The sequence below is a fragment of the Arvicola amphibius genome, chromosome 2 (genome assembly GCF_903992535.2).
Source record: "Arvicola amphibius chromosome 2, mArvAmp1.2, whole genome shotgun sequence".
NCBI classification, from domain to species: Eukaryota; Metazoa; Chordata; class Mammalia; order Rodentia; family Cricetidae; genus Arvicola; species Arvicola amphibius.
In genome coordinates, this window is record NC_052048.2 from 17,738,685 (window position 1) to 17,758,089 (window position 19,405).

At 39.4% G+C, this 19,405-nt stretch overlaps 1 protein-coding gene across 1 annotated transcript; it reads right to left on the reverse strand.

Moving 5' to 3' along the window:
- Positions 1-1,232: 1,232 nt before the first annotated feature.
- LOC119806574 (acidic proline-rich protein HP43A) lies at positions 1,233-2,890 on the reverse strand. The gene is made up of 2 exons (XM_038318354.2): positions 2,827-2,890; positions 1,233-2,086 (listed from the first exon to the last, which is right to left on the reverse strand). The coding sequence occupies exons 1-2, from the start codon at positions 2,888-2,890 to the stop codon at positions 1,233-1,235; spliced, it is 918 nt and encodes a 305-aa protein (XP_038174282.2).
- Between the last annotated feature and the right edge of the window lie 16,515 nt (positions 2,891-19,405).

Sequence of the window (19,405 nt, forward strand, 5' to 3'; positions counted from 1 at the left end):
CTGAAGGACTAGGTGAGACAAAAATTTCTGTCTATCCTAGCCTGCACACATAAATAGAGACAAGAGTCAGAAATTGCATGATTGAGATTTTATTGGTTCTAAGAAGATAAATTATGGTCACATTATTCCAGATGAACAATGCAGCAACGTCATTCTCTTCTTACCCATTTTCTGAAAGAAACAAACACAAAGGAGGTTTTAGGAAAGTACAGTAAGATGAAGTTTCTTTGTCCCTTCCTAGCACTGTACATGATGTAGATAGAAGTCTGTGTATTTTTTCCTATTTCGTCACCTTTCACTCTTCTCTTTCTGCCTCCCCTCACTCACTCCTGATAATCACATAGGCTATACTGAATTCTACATTGTGGATAAAAATGGGAAAATATATCTATTGCTTATATTGCTTTATCCTGAAAGCATTCCATCTTAAACTGGTGATTATGACATATACCTATAATCAGAGTACTTTGGGGAAAGAAGGAAGATGATCAGAAATTCTACAGTATACTTGGCCATAGAGCAAGTTTGAAGCCAGTATGGCCTATACTAATGCTGTCTCAGAAAAATCATAAAAATTATAAGACATATGTAGAAAGATGGTTACGGAGACACACCCTGCACTAATGAAACACTGAAACCAGCTTGAAAATTCACTGACAAGTATAATGTGCAGATATGAAAATAATAAAAAACTGTCTGTGTGTATGTGTTTCTACTCAGTGTTGATGAATTAGTGAGAGACATTGTTATGGGGGTACTGAGGAGAGATGATCACATATACTTATAAGATTTAACTTGATGCCTTGATTTCTAGTTAATTTTTCTTATTTTTGTTGTATGCTAATATGAATGTATTCTAAAAATGCAGGTAACATTTAACAGCACTGCATTAAGATTCTATGTACCAAGGTGGAAATGCAGGTGGAGATGCTGACATGAGCAAGGAGACAGCAGAATTTAAGGAGAACATAGCTCTTTTTTCCAAAACCAATGTATGCTCATGTTGTAAAAAATCTATAGATATTGCTCCTAACAATCACAAAACTTGAGAAATATACAAAGTATAAATTATCTTCTAATACCACTGCAGAATACCCAAGTAGTACTGAGAACCCAAACCATGTAATATAAATTTTTCAAAGTTGAGTTACTGAATGTTGTAAATGTAAAACTGTAGGCATATGGTGTTTCATCAAAAGTAAGACAAATCCTACCTGACAATGTACCTTTGCTTACTCAGGACGCTGGCCCTGGGAAGGTCCTTGTGGTCTGCCTCCTTGTTGTGGTGGGCCTTGCTGATTTCCTTGCTGAGGGCGTTGGTTCTGCTGTTGGCCTCCTTGTTGTGATGGGCCTTGCTGGTTTCCTTGCTGAGGGCGTTGGTTCTGCTGTTGGCCTCCTTGTTGTGGTTGGCCTTGCTGGTTTCCTTGCTGAGGGCGTCGGTTCTGCTGTTGGCCTCCTTGTTGGGGTTGGCCTTGCTGGTTTCCTTGCTGAGGGCGTCGGTTCTGCTGTTGGCCTCCTTGTTGGGGTTGGCCTTGCTGGTTTCCTTGCTGAGGGCGTTGGTTCTGCTGTTGGCCTCCTTGTTGGGGTGGGCCTTGCTGGTTTCCAGGCTGAGGGCCTTGGCCTCCTTGTTGGGGTCTTCCTTGCTGAGGGCGTTGGTTCTGCTGTTGGCCTCCTTGTTGGGGTGTGCCTTGCTGGTTTCCTTGCTGAGGGCGTCGGTTCTGCTGTTGGCCTCCTTGTTGGGGTTGGCCTTGCTGGTTTCCTTGCTGAGGGCGTTGGTTCTGCTGTTGGCCTCCTTGTTGGGGTGGGCCTTGCTGGTTTCCTTGCTGAGGGCGTCGGTTCTGCTGTTGGCCTCCTTGTTGGGGTGGGCCTTGCTGGTTTCCTTGCTGAGGGCGTTGGTTCTGCTGTTGGCCTCCTTGTTGGGGTGGGCCTTGCTGGTTTCCAGGCTGAGGGCCTTGGCCTCCTTGTTGGGGTCTTCCTTGCTGAGGGCCTTGGTTCTGCTGTGGGCGTCCTTGTTGGGTTGGCCCTTGCTGGGGTGGGCCTTGCTTAAGACCAAAACCTTGGTTGGTAGAGGGAACTTGGGGGAATGCTGAAACAGAGGGTCCGTGATTAGGTTTTGAGATGCAGACTAAAGTTCTTTATTGGTACATAACAGAAAGAGAGAAATTTCTTGATGAGATAAATGTCTTTTTTCCTTTATTAACAACTCAATGGCTATCACATAGTTCCTCTTAACAATTTGTCAATCATCATCATAATCTCCCCCACCTACTTTTTAAAGAAATTTTTTCTTAATCCATTTATTGGTGGTATCAAACATCTTATCTTGATGCTTGGAGCTAGTATTTGAAGTCTCAGACAACTAGTTTTACAGGCATTGTCTCCATGGTCAAGAGAGAAATAAAATTATTGGAATTTCAAATTTGACTATCTTACCCAGAAATGGCCCTACATTCTTCCTTTCTTCTGTTCTACATTCTCGGAGACATGATGCCTGTTTTCCACTGACTACTTCATTAAAGGATATTCACAGCTGGATTTTTTACCTTTGGTGAACTTTCCTGTTTTATTTGTAACACTGAAAGGTGAATCTAGACATTGATCCCTACCTTTTCGTCATTCTTTTCAAATACTTAACCAAGATTTTATTGTACATGTCAGCATCCCTCTCCTTGTTTCGGGATGAGGATTGAAATGCATTTCCTTGGTACTGATGTTCCATTCCTGCCTTTCTGCTAGTCTTCTTCGCTCTCCCTGCATCATTCTGGAGTGACATGTGATCTGTTACCCACAAGCAGATTCACTGAACAAGCAGCCATGCTTTCTTACCTTCACTGACACGCTGAACAGAGCTCAGGGCCAGCAAGGCCGCTGTGAACAGGACAACCAGCATCTTGGAGTCTCTGGAGTTTCTTCCAAGTCTGTGCTGCATGTAGTGGGTTTTCTGCCTTTATAAGACAGAGCAGAAGAATGATGCCTTTGATCTGCATCCTGAATGACCTCACCTTTTACAAAGTAGGAAACACTGCATCCTTGACTCCTCTTTGGGAGTTCTGCCAAGTATTATAATATGAGGCATTGATAGTGTGACTTGTACTAACAGCTGATAAAGCATAATTATGATGTCAATCCCTATTTTAGAGTTTTGCAATTACACAAATTTCATTATATATATGTATATATATATACATATATATATATGATTGTGAATATGGTCACTGATATTTTTGCAAGCACAAAGATGCCTCATATCTTTATCTCTTATTTTCAGCCATAGACCCCTGATCATATTTTAACCATTGGCTATAAACTAGATAATGATTTCATCATAAAGAGGTTATTTTTTGGATAACATGAAATTCTTGCAGCCTCATCTAACTCAACCCCACAAGGACTGTCTAAAATTCCTAATTTTTTGTTTCAAAATGGAGACTACTTCGAGATTTACACAACTAAAATTGTTCTGTTCTTATATGTGTGTTTGAATGGATGTGTATTGATGTGATTTTTGTGTGATTGTTTGCATTTTTTACATGTATGGAAAATCATGTACAGTTGGTAGTCAAATGTCTCTTTCCACCTTATATTTATGATGATTTACCTCATTAATCTGAAACTATCATGTTGAGAAGACTGCTGGCTTTAAACTCTAGAGATACAATTATCTCCATCTCCCAGATCATTATTGCTGGGATTTTAGAAATGTGCCCTCTCGTTTGGCTTTATACTTGGATTCAGGGCAATCACAACTTTGTTTCTCAAGCTCCAGAGGAAAGCCCTTTAGCAAATGAGCCATCTGCCCAGTTCTTAAAGATTCTATCCCTGTTAACAAAAGTTCTACAAAAAGTGCCATCGGATTTCTACAACATTTAGTACAAATACAAAATGCTTTGACAAGCACATGTATCTGAGATTCCCACAGTCAAATCCCTTTCCAGCATGTTCTATAAACCTGGGCCTATATCTTCTCACTTTTAGGAAATGTTATCAATCACTGCTAGTAACCAATGAATGGGCATGATTATAATACAACTGAAATTTGCAGATGATAGCCAATTACTTAATCTATTATAGAATTAATAGAATTATGTTCTCATTTCCAGTTGGATTCTATTTTGTTTTCTTACAGTGGTCTTTACCACAGAGTTATTTTCTTTGTAGCATGCTGATTAAATTTTGTATCCAACCTGACTTTATCCAAACAGCTGCTCTTAGAAGGTTGTAGAACAATTTTCCCCGTGTCTTTTCTTATGGCATAACTAGATTATTTTTATCAAACATCACAGGATAAGGTATAAAACACTCCATATCATTATCAACTCTATTCTTCATTATGTTGCTCAATTTTATATTTAAAATTTGCTAGCAACATGCCATCACATTTCCATTGAGCTCTCTTTGGTTTCTCCTTTGTAACTCTTATGTTTTCTCTCCGATCTGACAATAAGTTGATCTAGTTCACCTAAGACAGAGGTTTATTAGCCTATGCAACTGTTATTTTCACAATAAATTCCTATGAACCCTTTTTTATTGTTCATTATAGTACAAAATTACTTTAAATTTTGTGAATTGTTTTGCTGAGATAAATAATGCAGTTGGGCCATGGGTTGGAAATTCAAACCAAGCTCTTTCTTGAGTGCAGATCACTGTTTCCTGTATTATACATTACATTATTTGTAATTTGTTCTTTCCCAAAAATTCAGGAAGATTTTCTCAGTATGTGTTTTTACAGACAGAGTGACAACTCTCTCTTGCTATATGGAAATCTGATAAGCCCCTGCCCTTTGGCTTGATTGGCTGTTTGGTATTGTTGTTTTGTCCTGGAAGATCTCTAAGGTAATTACCATAACTACCTCTAATTCTGCAGACCCTGTATAGGCAGAATACCATGATAGGAGTTACCAACATCCTTAATTATAGTTAACCTTCATGTAAGATAAGAGGAGCAGAAGGAGGCCATGCTCACCTGTGAGTTGGTATGAGAGTGACATACAGGGAAAAGTCATCTTTACACTATACTAATTCCACAACACATCATACAATTGGTGCCATTTCCCTGACCTTCTTCACTGTAGGCAAAGTGTGAAAGAGATTAATGCATCACTAAAGAAAAATATCACCTATGAACAGAGGATTTGGAAGACCTCAGAGCAAACAATATCACTAAAAAGAGACTCTATGCAGTCTTGAGTAAGACTGCAACAAGCTCCAAGGTAAATGATGTGTGAGGAAGCCCTTAGGTATTCACTGGTCTTATAGACTCAATAACATGCATACAAATTGCTTTTGATTTATATACACTGAAACAGCTGGTCTGTATATTAGTTCAGCATGACTTTCAAATAATTTACAGTCCAGGCCAGCAGATACAGAAATTTTAGAAACTACAATGCTGACAAGTTGTGAAATCTCCATCAACCTTTTCTCCATGTCTTTCAATGTTTAGTCTTGATGAATTGTTTCTTTTTGTATGTCCTGCAGTAGTGTCTCTCTGTGGGTCCATATGTTCTCTATTTCTTCTGTTAATTTTTTTATTTTTTGACAAGTACCCCTTTTTACATCATTTCTGTAGGTGATGTCCTTATAGGAGTATGAGTCAAGCCTTATCTTCAGCCCCTCACCCCATGCTAATAGCAGCATCTTAACACAGGTCCCAGATGACTTTGTCCATTGCCATCAGAGGCTGTGATTCATGGAGCCAAATGATTGCTTACACTGAATAAGAATGTATTCTGCCCCAGGGACAAAAAAAAAAATAAAAACTCAAAGTGTCCTATGTCTACAAAGTGGAGGAATCCTGCAAACTCAGTACCTTGGGTCTCTTGAAATGCTTTTTCACTTTCCAGTCCTAGAAAAAATTTCTAGGAAATATTTATTCTGAGTGATTTTACTTGAATTGTATTCATGCTCTATCCCTGCTCTCCCAATTGAAAAAATGTGCCAGAAGATAAAATGAACAGATATCTATGTAATGTATTGGATGTGATTAACTCTTTAACTGAATCTACAGAAAAAAAATCAGATAGCAAACAAATTTTTAGGGTCCTCTTAGTTGTCTAGGTTCTCCTGGGTGTAAATTTTAGTCTGGTTTTTCTTTACTTTATGTCTAAAACCACTTATAAGTGAGTACATATTATAACATACATGAATCTAAATGGAAAGAAAATACAGGCAAGACCTCCTGTGCAAACTGGAAGCATGGAGATCAGGGAAGAGGGTGCAAAGGAAAAGGGAGGAAGAGAGGGGAGCAGAGAAAAATGTATAGCACAATAAAAATAATAAAAAGAAAAACAATTAAAAAGGCAAACTTTTTTTTTATAAATTTGAGGTCTTAAGAAAGTCTGATTTACCAAGAAAACAACCTGTCCTTGAAGGTTCCTTGGAGAAGAAGTACCCACAACCCAGTATTGACTAGGGTGTGAATACTTTCATACATTTCAAATTTATATCCTCCCATTAAAAGAAAGATAGACAAATTGTGTACTGGCTAAGATGTTCAAGAGTCACATGACTTGCGTTCACTGGGAGGCTATTTTGCAGTGAGGACTGCTGTCTCCACCTGAGCGATTGATCCCCTAATACAAAGAGAACTCTTCAAGGTGGCTGTGTTACTGCAATGTGCTCTAGTTTTCTGACAGACTACCTCAGGGAAATCACCAAGGCATTTTAGAGAATGATGCTGCATTGTGTCTTACCATCATGAGACCATCCTGGAACAAGCTAGAATGAAAAAGAAAACCTGTTTTTCAGAAACAAAATCTAATCCTCATGAGTTTTTCCAAATTATTTGTGCTTGTTCGAAGAACCGTTCACCGAGACAATGGGACTGATCTAATGGGAGCTCACCCAGGCCAACTGGACTGGGACTGATGGAGCATGTCATCAAACTGGACTCTCTGCACATGGCTGACGAGGAGGGCTGACTGAGAAGCCAAGGACAATGGCACTGGATGTTGGTTCTACTATATGTACTGGATTTGTGGGAACCTAGTCTGTTTGTATCCTCACGTCCTAGATGGATGGAAGAGAAACTTGGACTTCCCACAGGGCAGGGAACCCTGACTGCTCCTTGGCCTGGAGAGGAAGGGGGAGGGAGAGAGGGCATAGGGGACGGGGAGAAAAATGGGAGGGGGAGGAGGTTAAAATTTTATAAATTATATAATTTTTAAAAAGGGGGGGGGAAGTCTTCCATCTGGAATCAGGATTTTTCTACTTTTACAGAACCCGCCAGCTGAGAATCCAGTGATCACTTTGCCTCCTATGGCTCAGACCCTGCCCTATGAATCAAACTCGTTGCCCTCCAGCAAGTCAATGAAGAGAAAACTATTTCTGACTGCAAATTTCTTCTAGCCTGTATGGGGGAGAACAGGAGAAATGATGGAGTTGGGAAATGCCCACAATCCTAGAGGAGGCTAGGAGACCATGAGTGATGAAAATATTTGTGTTAAATTCACCAGCCAAACATTTCCAACCTAGAACACATAGGCACACATACACACAGACAAACACACACAGTCCTAGGCGAGATACTTCTGTCAGTTCTAAGGCATGCAGTTTCCACCAGAGCAGCTTCATTAACATCTATCAAAGGGAAGACAATTGGTACAGTCTTTATGAATCTGGGACCGTTGATATTTCTGTTCACCCTTCACAGATTCAAGAGGGCATAACTACTGCTATAGTGACTACACCCCCCTGCCCCTCACATGTTGTTGATTTCATTTTTGGCTTTGATTATATGAACCATGACTTCCTGAAGTGAATTTTCCAGGGCAAAATGGTGTCAATCAGAAAGGATTTGCAATGGAGCCAACATGTTTTAGTGGAGAAATACAGGGGAGCTACATATGTATGAATCTGGGGAATAGTTGTCATAAAAAGTAATGATTGCTTTCCATTTCTGGTACATAGAATAGTATCAACCATGTGTGAGTTCATTGCCTGCTTCTACCTCCGGGTTATGTTTGTCCAAGGGAAAGTAAGTCTCACCTATCTTTTCTCTCAGTACCTTAGCACTGGAATTACTTTATTTGGACAAGTTTAGATCTCACTGTAATCTAATCTACAATATCAGTAACTAATTTATCTTGTGTCTCCAGCTTAGTGATACCATTTACTTCTTAGGTATACTACAGAGAGAAGTGGAACCTTTGTCCACTCCAAAGCAGCTTATGTTTGGTGGGAAAACCACCTAATATAAACATATACAGGAAAGTCTTGATATAAATCTCTATGTGACAAATTTATATACTCATGCTTTATTAAGTTTGTGGTTTTAATAAGTGTTTTCTGTATGCATGAATTTCAATGGATCACTGAGAATCATAAAGAATAGGTGCCACACATAATCTGCTGGAATAATTAATGCATTATACTGCTACAAAATATTGAAAAAATTTAACATAATGGTATGCAAGTCAGCTTCAATTAAGGATGACAAAAATACCTCATCTTTTATTGAATAATTTCTAAAGTAAATTCCTACTTATACATATAGTCTAATTCTGAGGTTTTGGCATTATGGGTTCAACACAGGAACAAAAATGATGAGTAAGACACAACCAATGATTCCTCTCAAAATATGACATGCACTTTCTCCTATTGTGCAAAATCTAAGGGTTATTTTGTGCCATACAATACTGCAAAGACTACTTACTACTCTGTATGGCTGACTATTTTTAGGATGTGCAACCATGTGCCTTCTGTGATCTGTGTAACACCACGATTTAGGATCAAGGTTTCTAGCTCCTTATCAGACATATTTCTCCCTTCAGAGATATTAAAGCCCTCTCATTGGGGATTAGAAATACTCATGCCTTCAACTAGGTGTTTCATCAGATCTCTTTCAAAATGTCAGTGTGATACATTCAAGAGAGAAGATTGAACACATCTCTCTTGCAAGAAACTCACTAAAGTTTCCACAAGTAACTCAATACTAGATTTAAATTGTATACCTTAGACTCTAAATAATCACATGGCCCTCAAACAACCTTATCTCTTTACTCTCAAGATGTTTCCTCTCTCTCTCTCTCTCTCTGAATCTCTGAGTAGAAAACTAATTTTATTCAAAATCTTTCACTAACAGTTATTTAATTATTCTCCATGCCTTAATTTTTTTCACAAAGAAATTGCCACAAATAAACAAATTGATATTGGCTGTCAATAGCAAACATGTAGATAGTGAGACTACAACTTCCTGGACTTCCTTTTATGAAAATTTTGGTCTGGACTTCAGTCATCTTCTCTGAGAATTGAGAAAACTACACACACCACCAACCTCATCCTGATCATGTGTCTGCAAAGGTGCTTGAGAAGATAAAATCACCTGTGACATTTTCTCTCAAATGTTTCCCATTCACACCAGCCTTGGTAAATCATCTATATTTGTGTGTCTGTGTGCATGCATATATGTGGATATTAGCTTTGTTGGAGAAAGCCGGCTTGTTGGTTCCTGGCTGCCAAATAAGCTTGGTGCCAAAATAATCACTATTTGGACTGTATTCATTAAATCATTATTTGGACCATTAGCAATAGCTTCTTATTGACTAATTACATATTAATTAAACCCATCTCCATTAATCTGTGCATCATCATGAAGTTGTGGCCTATCAGCAAAGCTTCAGCACATCTATCTCCAGTAGTGGCCTCATGGCGTCGCTCTGACTACATCATTCTTTCTCCCATGCTATAGGCCAAGCCATCTCTTTATTCATTAACAAATAAATCCAACACATCAGAGCTTTACATATATATTCATGCTACTTATATGTATATACATACATGAATATAGATTATTACATAAATGTTAATATGATAAGAAATGTGTATGTATGTATAGTTTATATGCACACATATGCAAACACTATACTGGGTAATAAAGATTCATATATATATATATATGTATGTATATAATATATATATATATATGAAATTATGGAATAATAGCAATATAGTTGGACAAAATATATAGGAAAAATATCAAAGAAAAGTTTCATTATTAAGATGTTGATATATGCTTTCTAGTTATGTTGTTAAAGTTCTTAACTATGGAGATGGTATTATTCTAATTCACAGATCCTCCTTGGCTTAGATAGGTTTTCTGTTGCTGTGAAGAGACACATTGATCATGGCAACTCTTATAAAAGAAAAATTTGATTTGAGGTGGCTGTATACAGTTTCAGAGGTTTAGTCCTTTATCATCATGACAGGGAGCATGGCTGTGAGCATGCCAACATGGTACTGGCAAAGGAGGTGCTACATGTTGATAAGCAGGCAACAGGAAGTAGCCTGGCAGTATATTAAGCATAAATGAGACCTCAAGGTCTAGATCCACAGTGACATACTTCTTCCCACAAGACCACACCTACTCCAAGATGGTCATATACCCTGCTGAAGCCATAACCTTTGGAGGACATTTTCTTCCAAAACAACACATTGTACTCTCTAGCTATCAAAGGGTTGTAGCCTTATTATAATACAGAAATGCATTTACTCCAACTTCAATGTTCCCATATTCTATCAGTCTCAACAATATTTAAATGTCCAAGTTCAAAGTCTCTGCTGAGAATTATTCAATCTCTTAACTGTAATTCCCTAAAATAAAAATATAAATATAAAATAAGACCATATGGGGAACCTGGGGCAACCTGCCCTGGAAGAGAGCACAGACCCCCTACCCCCACTTCCCTCTGCAGGCTTGTGTCAGTTTCTCGGCGTCCCTGTGTCTCCCAAGCTTTCCCTAGTGTTCTCAGGTGTCCTGCTCCTGTTCTAAGGCCATCCACCCAGAGGGGTCAGACTCTGGCCTCCAGGCAGGTCTGAGGATTCCTGCAAGGGAGTGCGGGCTTCTTCAGATTGTGACGCAAGGAATAGGTCCTCCTCTGGCACTGGGGAGATCCAACCAGTTTCAGTCACAGCAAAGATTGGTCTAGGACGCCAAACGCCTCTGGGCTCCTTCTGAAGGAAGAGATGGGCAGGCGCCAATGCAGGAGCTCCTCCAACAACATGAAAGGCAACATGACATCACCACAAGCCAGACATCCCAAAACAACAAGAATTGAACACCCTACCCCAGAAGATATAGAAGGAACTGACCTTAAACAGTACTTTATGAAAATAATAGAGGACCTTAAACAGGAGGTAAAAAACTGCCATAAAGAAATGGAGATGACAAACAAAAAGGTAGACGAAATAAATAAATCTCTCAAAGATACCCAAGAAAAACAAGAAAAAGCAATCAAACAGGTAAGGGAAACAGTACAAGACTTGATAAATGAAATGGAGGTATTGAAGAAAACACAATCTGAGGGACGACTGGAAATGGAAACTGAGTAAACGAACAGAAACTTCAGAGACAAGTAATTCCAACCGAATACAAGAGATGGAAGAAAGAATCTCGGACTCTGAAGATACTATAGAGGAAATAAACTCACAGATTAAAGAACTAAACAAATCTAACAAATTCTTAACACAAAACATTCAGGAAATCTGAGACACCATGAAAAGACCAAACCTAAGAATAATTGGGGTAGAAGAAGGAGAAGAATTACAACTCAAAGGCCCAGAAAACATATTCAACAAAATTATAGAAGAAAACTTCCCCAACCTAAAGAAGGATGTTCCTACGAAGGTACAAGAAGCCTATAGAACACCAAATAGACTGGATCAAAAGAAAGCATCCCCACACCATATAATAATCAAAACACAAAACATACAGAATAAAGAACAGATATTAAGAGCTGCAAAGGAAAAAGGTCAAGTAACATATAAAGGGAAACCTATCAGAATTACACCTGATTTCTCAATGGAAACCATGAAAGCCAGAAGAGCTTGGATAGATGTGCTACAGACACTAAGGGAACATGGATGCAAGCCAAGACTATTATACCCAGCAAAGCTTGCATTCACCATTGATGGAGAAAACAAGATATTCCAGGACAAAAACAAATTTAAACAATACGTAGCCACAAATCCAGCCTTGCAGAAAGTAATAGAAGGAAAATCACAAACCAAGGAGTCCAACAACGCCCACAATAACTCAGGCATCTAGCGACGCTTCATCAGCACAACTAGAAGAAGGGAAACACACAAACTCTACTACTAAAAATGACCGAAGTTAACAACCACTGGTCATTAATATCACTTAATACCAATGGACTCAATTCACCTATAAAAAGGCACAGGCTAAGAGACTGGATACGAAAACAGAATCCAACATTTTGCTGTTTACAAGAAACACACCTCAACCACAAAGACAGACACCTACTCAGAGTAAAGGGTTGGAAAAAGGTTTATCAAGCAAATGGCCCTAAGAAACAAGTGGGTGTGGCCATACTAATTTCCAACAAAGTTGACTTCAAACTAAAATCAATCAGAAGAGATGGAAAGGGACACTTCATACTCATAACAGGAAAAATCCATCAGAATGAAGTCTCAATCCTGAATATCTATGCCCCTAATATAAAAGCTCCCACTTATGTAAAAGAAACACTTCTAGAACTCAAGGCAGCCATCAAACCACACACACTAATAGTTGGAGACTTCAACACTCCTCTCTCACCAATGGACAGGTCAATCAGACAGAAACCTAACAGAGAATTGAAAGACTTAATGGAGGTAATGAACCAAATGGACTTAACAGACATCTATAGAACATTCCACCCAAATAGGAAAGAATATACCTTCTTCTCTGCGGCTCATGGAACCTTTTCGAAAATTGACCATATACTTGGTAACAAAGCAAACTTCCACAGTTGATGGAGGAGTGTCTATGTGTTACTTTCATTATTAATAAAGAAAACTGCCTTGGCCCTTTAAGAGAAAATTAGGTAGGTGGAGTAGACAGAACAGAATTGTGGGAACAAGGAAGTAGAGTGGGGGAGACGCTTCAGGCAGTCGCCATAGGAGTCTCCATGCTGCTCCTCTCCGAGATGGACGCAGGTTAAGATCTCTCCTGGTAAGGCACACCTCATGGTGCTTCCCAGATTACTAAATATGGGTTAAAGCAAGATGTGAGAATTAACCAATAAGAGGCTGAAACTATGGGCCAGGCAGTGTTATAAAAGAATACAGTTTCCGTGTAATTATTTTGGGTAAAGCTAGCCGGCGGCGGGTGGCGGGACTCAGCCCCGCCGCTTCTCACTACAGATTGGCGCTCCAACGTGGTCACTAAATCCACTTAAAAACCTTGCTCGCTTGGTATCGGAAAGAAAGTACTCTGAGACCATGCCAATGGCTCACTGCTCCCCGCCTGCACCTGGGCAGATGGCGGAATCAGGCTTAGGCGAGCGGGACAGCGTTTGTGGATTCCTGCCGCCATAGAGAGAGAGGTGTTTTCAGTCTGCGCAGTGCTCTGCGCATCTGATTTGGCTGTAACTTGGATTAAAAGAGTTTCTGTGCTGCACGCTCAGTATCAAAATTAAACTGCTGAGTGCAGCTCCAATGTGGACTGCTGTGTACTGAGGCAGTAGCGGCTTTGGCTCTGCTCCGCCATGCTGAACTGTACTGATCTCAGGCAGGATCTATCGTAATTACCATGATAACAGCGCAGTTAAGGTTTAGACTTGGCTGTAAACAGGCAGTACCGTATTATTTTAAGAAGTGGTTAACCTTTTAAGAAATGCTCCTGGATAGTAAAAAATTACAGATTCACAATAGAAAAGATTCAGACATAGAAGGCCTTTAAATGGCTCACGTAGGCTTAAAAGAGAGAAAAAGAAAATATAGAGAATAAAGTTAATGCCTTAAAAAAAAGGTTAAAGTCTTTAAAGAGACAGAGTACAGATAGTTATAGATTAAAAGAAGTAAAGTGATAGAGTAAAAATAAGCCACGTAAAAATGGAAAATTCACAGAGAGTCTGGATTATGTATTTTGTTGTGTTTTCTTTGATTTTTTTGACTGTAAAGGAGCTAAGTACAGAGAGACATTTCATTATATGGGCTGCCAGGCTAGACCAGAATGGACATCTTAACGGTATGACTTCAGGATTTGGATCTAAGAACATGATGCTTTGGAAAAGAGTTTCTTCTTTTGTTTTCACAGAGGACGAGACTCTGTGGATTGCTTCTATCCCAATATGGTATGATAGACCACGCCCTCCTGAAAGGTTGCTGTGAACATCTTCAAAAAATTACTTCACTCAACTGCCAACTGAGAGGAACCTAGCACACAGGTTACACCATGAAAGACCTAAATAACAGCGCCCCCATTCAGCAGGAAGCAGTTTGGAGAGAAAAAACTGCGCCCATTTTCCCAAATATTGCTTATAAATGTTCTTTTACATTTAAAGGGGGAGATGATATAGATATGAATTTGCATTGGTATAGATTTTAAGGTCAATTTTGTCATATGTATATGTATTTCTGATCTTGATTAAGCTATTGTGATTGTAGTTCATTTTAAAAACTGTAATGTATAATTAGGAAATATAGGTTGTTAATGGATAATCATTGATAATAGTTAAGCTTATAGTCATGTTATTAGATTTTCTAGATATGTAGAGACATATTTCAGTTAGATAGACATTCTTCATATCTTTCAAAGACTGCAGAATATGGCATTTAATGTTTTAATAACTTAGGGTTTTTCATGACAATGAGACACGTCTGCTCCTGGCAGCACCAATCTACTTCGAGAGGAAGATGGGCATCGAAGAGGCTACTTATGGAGTTTGTTAGCCATTTGGGCAAGAAACTGCTCTTGGCTGGACTGTTGCATAAACTGGACACAAAAAACCCGCAGAGACAGGACTGCTGAACTTGCCTAAAGGTGAGATGGTCTTTCGGGGTTCCTGATTCGTGAAGGAGTCTGCGAGACGTTCTGCAGGACACAGCAGAAAGTGACTGAACTGTCTTTGGAATTTCCTGCTTCATGAAAAAGTCTGCTGGACACTATGGGCCTGAAGGCTGAAGATGGATGCCCCAACGGTACAGAGGAACTTTGGGTGACTGTCCAGGCAGCGAGTTGTCTCTGTCATTTCTAGAGTTTGAAAGTTGCATATGACTTGTTTACTTAGGTAGTCTTATATCCTTCTGGAGTCTTTGATGGAGTTGAAGAATAAATAGATAGTTATAGCTTTCCTTAGTTATGATAAAAGATAAAATAGATCTAAATATTGTAACTGTAATTCTTGCTTGATAACTGTTTTGTTACATGTAATTTTACTATGTTAAAGTTAAAGCCTTTCTTTTTTGTTTAAACAGAAAAAGGGGAAATGATGGAGGAGTGTCTATGTGTTACTTTCATTATTAATAAAGAAAACTGCCTTGGCCCTTTAAGAGAAAATTAAGTAGGTGGAGTAGACAGAACAGAATTGTGGGAACAAGGAAGTAGAGTGGGGGAGACGCTTCAGGCAGTCGCCATAGGAGTCTCCATGCTGCTCCTCTCCGAGATGGACGCAGGTTAAGATCTCTCCTGGTAAGGCACACCTCGTGGTGCTTCCCAGATTACTAAATATGGGTTAAAGCAAGATGTGAGAATTAACCAATAAGAGGCTGAAACTATGGGCCAGGCAGTGTTATAAAAGAATACAGTTTCCGTGTAATTATTTTGGGTAAAGCTAGCCGGCGGCGGGTGGCAGGACTCAGCCCCGCCGCTTCCCACTACACACAGTTACAAAAAAATATTAGTAACCACCTGTGTCTTATCGGATCACCATGGATTAAAATTAGAATTCAACAACAATGCTACCCCCAGAAAGCCCACAAACTCATGGAAACTGAACAGTCAACTACTGACCCACACCTGGGTCAAGGAAGAAATAAAGAAAGAAATTAAAGTCTTTCTTGAATTTAATGAAAACAAAGACACAACATACTCAAACCTATGGGACACAATGAAAGCAGTGCTAAGAGGAAAGTTCATAGCACTAAGTGCCCACCTAAAGAAAACGGAGAAAGCACTCATTGGTGACTTAACAGCACACCTGAAAGCTCTGGAAAAGAAAGAAGCAGACTCACCTAGGAGAAGTAGAAGACTGGAAATAATCAAACTGAGGGCAGAAATCAACAAAATAGAAACACAGAAAACAATCCAAAGAATCAATGAAACAAGAAGCTGGTTCTTGGAGAAAATCAACAAGATTGACAAACCCTTAGCCAAACTAATCAAACGGCAGAGGGAGAACACACAAATTAATAAGATCAGAAATGAAAAGGGGGACATAACCACAGACACAGAGGAAATTCAGAGAATCATTAGATCTTACTACAAAAGCCCGTATGCCACAAAATTGGAAAATGTAAAAGAAATGGATAGTTTTTTAGATAAATACCATATACCAAAGTTAAACCAGGACCAGGTAAATGCTCTAAATCGTCCTGTTAGTCGCGAAGAATTAGAAACTGTTATCAGAAACCTCCCTACCAAAAAGAGCCCAGGACCAGATGGTTTCAATGCGGAATTCTACCAGAACTTCCAAGAAGACCTAATACCTATACTCCTTAAGGTATTTCATAATATAGAAACACAAGAGTCACTGCCAAATTCCTTCTATGAAGCTACAGTTACCCTGATACCTAAACCACACAAATACTAAACCAAGAAAGAGAATTACAGGCCAATCTCACTCATGAACATTGATGCAAAAATTCTCAATAAAATACTGGCAAACCAAATCCAAGAACACATTAGAAAACTTATCCATTACGATCAAGTAGGCTTCATCCCAGAGATGCAGGGCTGGTTCAACATACGAAAATCTATCAATGTAATCCATCATATGAATAAACTGAAGGAAAAAAACCATGTGGTCATCTCATTAGATGCTGAAAAAGCATTTGACAAAATTCAGCACCCCTTTATGATAAAGGTCTTGGAGAGATTAGGGATACAAGGGTCATTCCTAAATATAATAAAAGCTATTTACAGCAAACCGACAGCTAACATCAAATTAAACGGAGAGAAACTCAAGGCTATCCCATTAAATTCAGGAACACGACAAGGCTGACCACTCTCTCCTTATCTCTTCAATATAGTGCTTGAAGTTCTAGCAATAGCAATAAGACAACATAAGGGAACCAAGGGGATTCGATTTGGAAAGGAAGAAGTTAAACTTTCATTATTTGTAGATGATATGATAGTGTACATAAGCGACCCCAAAAACTCCACCAAAGAACTCCTACAGCCGATAAACTCCTTCAGTAATGTGGCAGGTTACAAGATCAACTCCAAAAAATCAGTCGACCTCCTATACACAAAGGATATGGAAGCAGAGAGGGAAATCAGAGAAGTATCACCTTTCACAATAGCCACAAATAGCATAAGATATCTGGGAGTATCTCTAACCAAGGAAGTGAAGGATTTATTTGACAAGAACTTTAAGTCTTTGAAGAAAGAAATTGAAGAGGATACCAGAAAATGGAAGGATCTCCCCTGCTCGTGGATTGGGAGGATCAACATAGTAAAAATGGCAATTCTACCAAAAGCAATCTATAGATTCAATGCAATCCCAATCAAGGTCCCATTAAAATTCTTCACAGAGATTGAGAGGACAATAATCAACTTTATATGGAAAAACAAGAAACCCAGGGTAGCCAAAAAAATCTTATACAATAAAGGTACTTCTGGAGGCATTACCATCCCTGACTTCAAACTCTATTACAGAGCTACAGTATTGAAAACAGCTTGGTATTGGCATAAAAACAGAGAAGTTGACCAATGGAATCTTATAGAAGACCCGGATCTTAAACCACAAACCTACGAACACCTGATTTTTGATAAAGGAGCCAAAAGTACACAATGGAAGAAAGAGGGTATCTTTAACAAATGGTACTGGCATAACTGGATGTCAACCTGTAGAAGAATGAAAGTAGCTCCATGTCTATCACCATGCACAAAACTCAAGTCCAAATGGATTAAAGACCTCAATATTAATCTGAACACATTGAGCTTGATAGAGGAGAAAATGGGAAGTACTCTACAACAAATGGGCACAGGGAACCGTTTCCTGCGCATAACCCCAGCTGTACAGACATTAAGGGCAACATTGAATAAATGGGACCTCCTGAAGCTGAGCATCTTCTGTAAAGGAAAGGACATTGTCACTAAGACACAAAGGCAGCCTACTGACTGGGAAAAGATCTTCACCAACCCTGCAACTGACAAAGGTCTGATCTCTAAAATATATAAGGAACTCAAGAGACTAGACGGTAAAATGCCAATTAACCCAATTAAAAAATGGGGCACTGAACTGAACAGAGAATTCTCAACAGAAGAAGTTCGAATGGCCAAAAGACACTTAAGGTCATGCTCAACCTCCCTAGCTATCAGGGAAATGCAAATCAAAACAACTTTGAGATATCATCTTACACCTGTCAGATTGGCTAAAATCCAAAACACCAATAATAACCTTTGCTGGAGAGGTTGTGGGGTAAGGGGTACACTCATCCATTGCTGGTGGGAATGCAAACTTGTGCAACCACTTTGGAAAGCAGTGTGGCGGTTTCTCAGGAAATTCAGGATCAACCTACCCCAGGACCCAGCAATTCCACTATTGGGAATCTTCCCAAGAGATGCCCAATCATACTACAAAAGCATATGCTCATCTATGTTCATAGCAGCATTATTTGTAATAGCCAGATCCTGGAAACAACCTAGATGCCCTTCAGTGGAAGAATGGATGAAGAAACTATGGAATATATACATGCTAGAATACTACTCAGCGGTAAAAAACAATGACATCTTGAATTTTGCAGGCAAATGAATGGAAATAGAAAACAGTATTCTGAGTGAGGTAACCCAGACCCAAAAAGATGAACATGGGATGTACTCACTCATAATCGGTTTCTAGCCATAATTAAAGGACATCGAGCCTATAAATTTGGGATCCTTGAGAAGATAATAAGAAGGTGAACTCCCAAAAAAAGATATAGTAATCCTCCTGGATATTGGAAGTAGACACGATCGCCAGGCAAAAATTGGGAACTTGAGGGTTGGGCGAGACTAGGCCAAGGGAAGATGGGGAGAGAAAAATGTGAAGGGGAGAATGGGGGGAGCTCGGAGGAATGGGGTGCTTGAGATATAGGAAGGGTGGATATGGGAGCAGGGAAGCATATATCTTAATTTAAGGAGCTACCTGAGGGTTGTCAAGAGACTTGACCCTAGAGGGGTTCCCAGGTTTCCAGGGAGACGCCCCCAGGTAGTTCCTTGGGCAGCTGAGGAGAGGGAGCCTGAAAAGGCCAGTTCCTATAGCCATACTGATGAATTTCTTGCATATCACCATAGAACCTCCACCTGACGATAGATGAAGAAAATGACAGAGCCCCACATTGGAGCACCGGACTGAGCTCCCAAGGTCCTGATGAGGAGCAGAAGGAGAGAGAACATGAGAAAGAAAGTCAGGACCGTGAGGGAACCTCCATCTGGTGACAGATGGGGAAGGTGACTGAGCCCCACATTGGAGCACTGGACTGA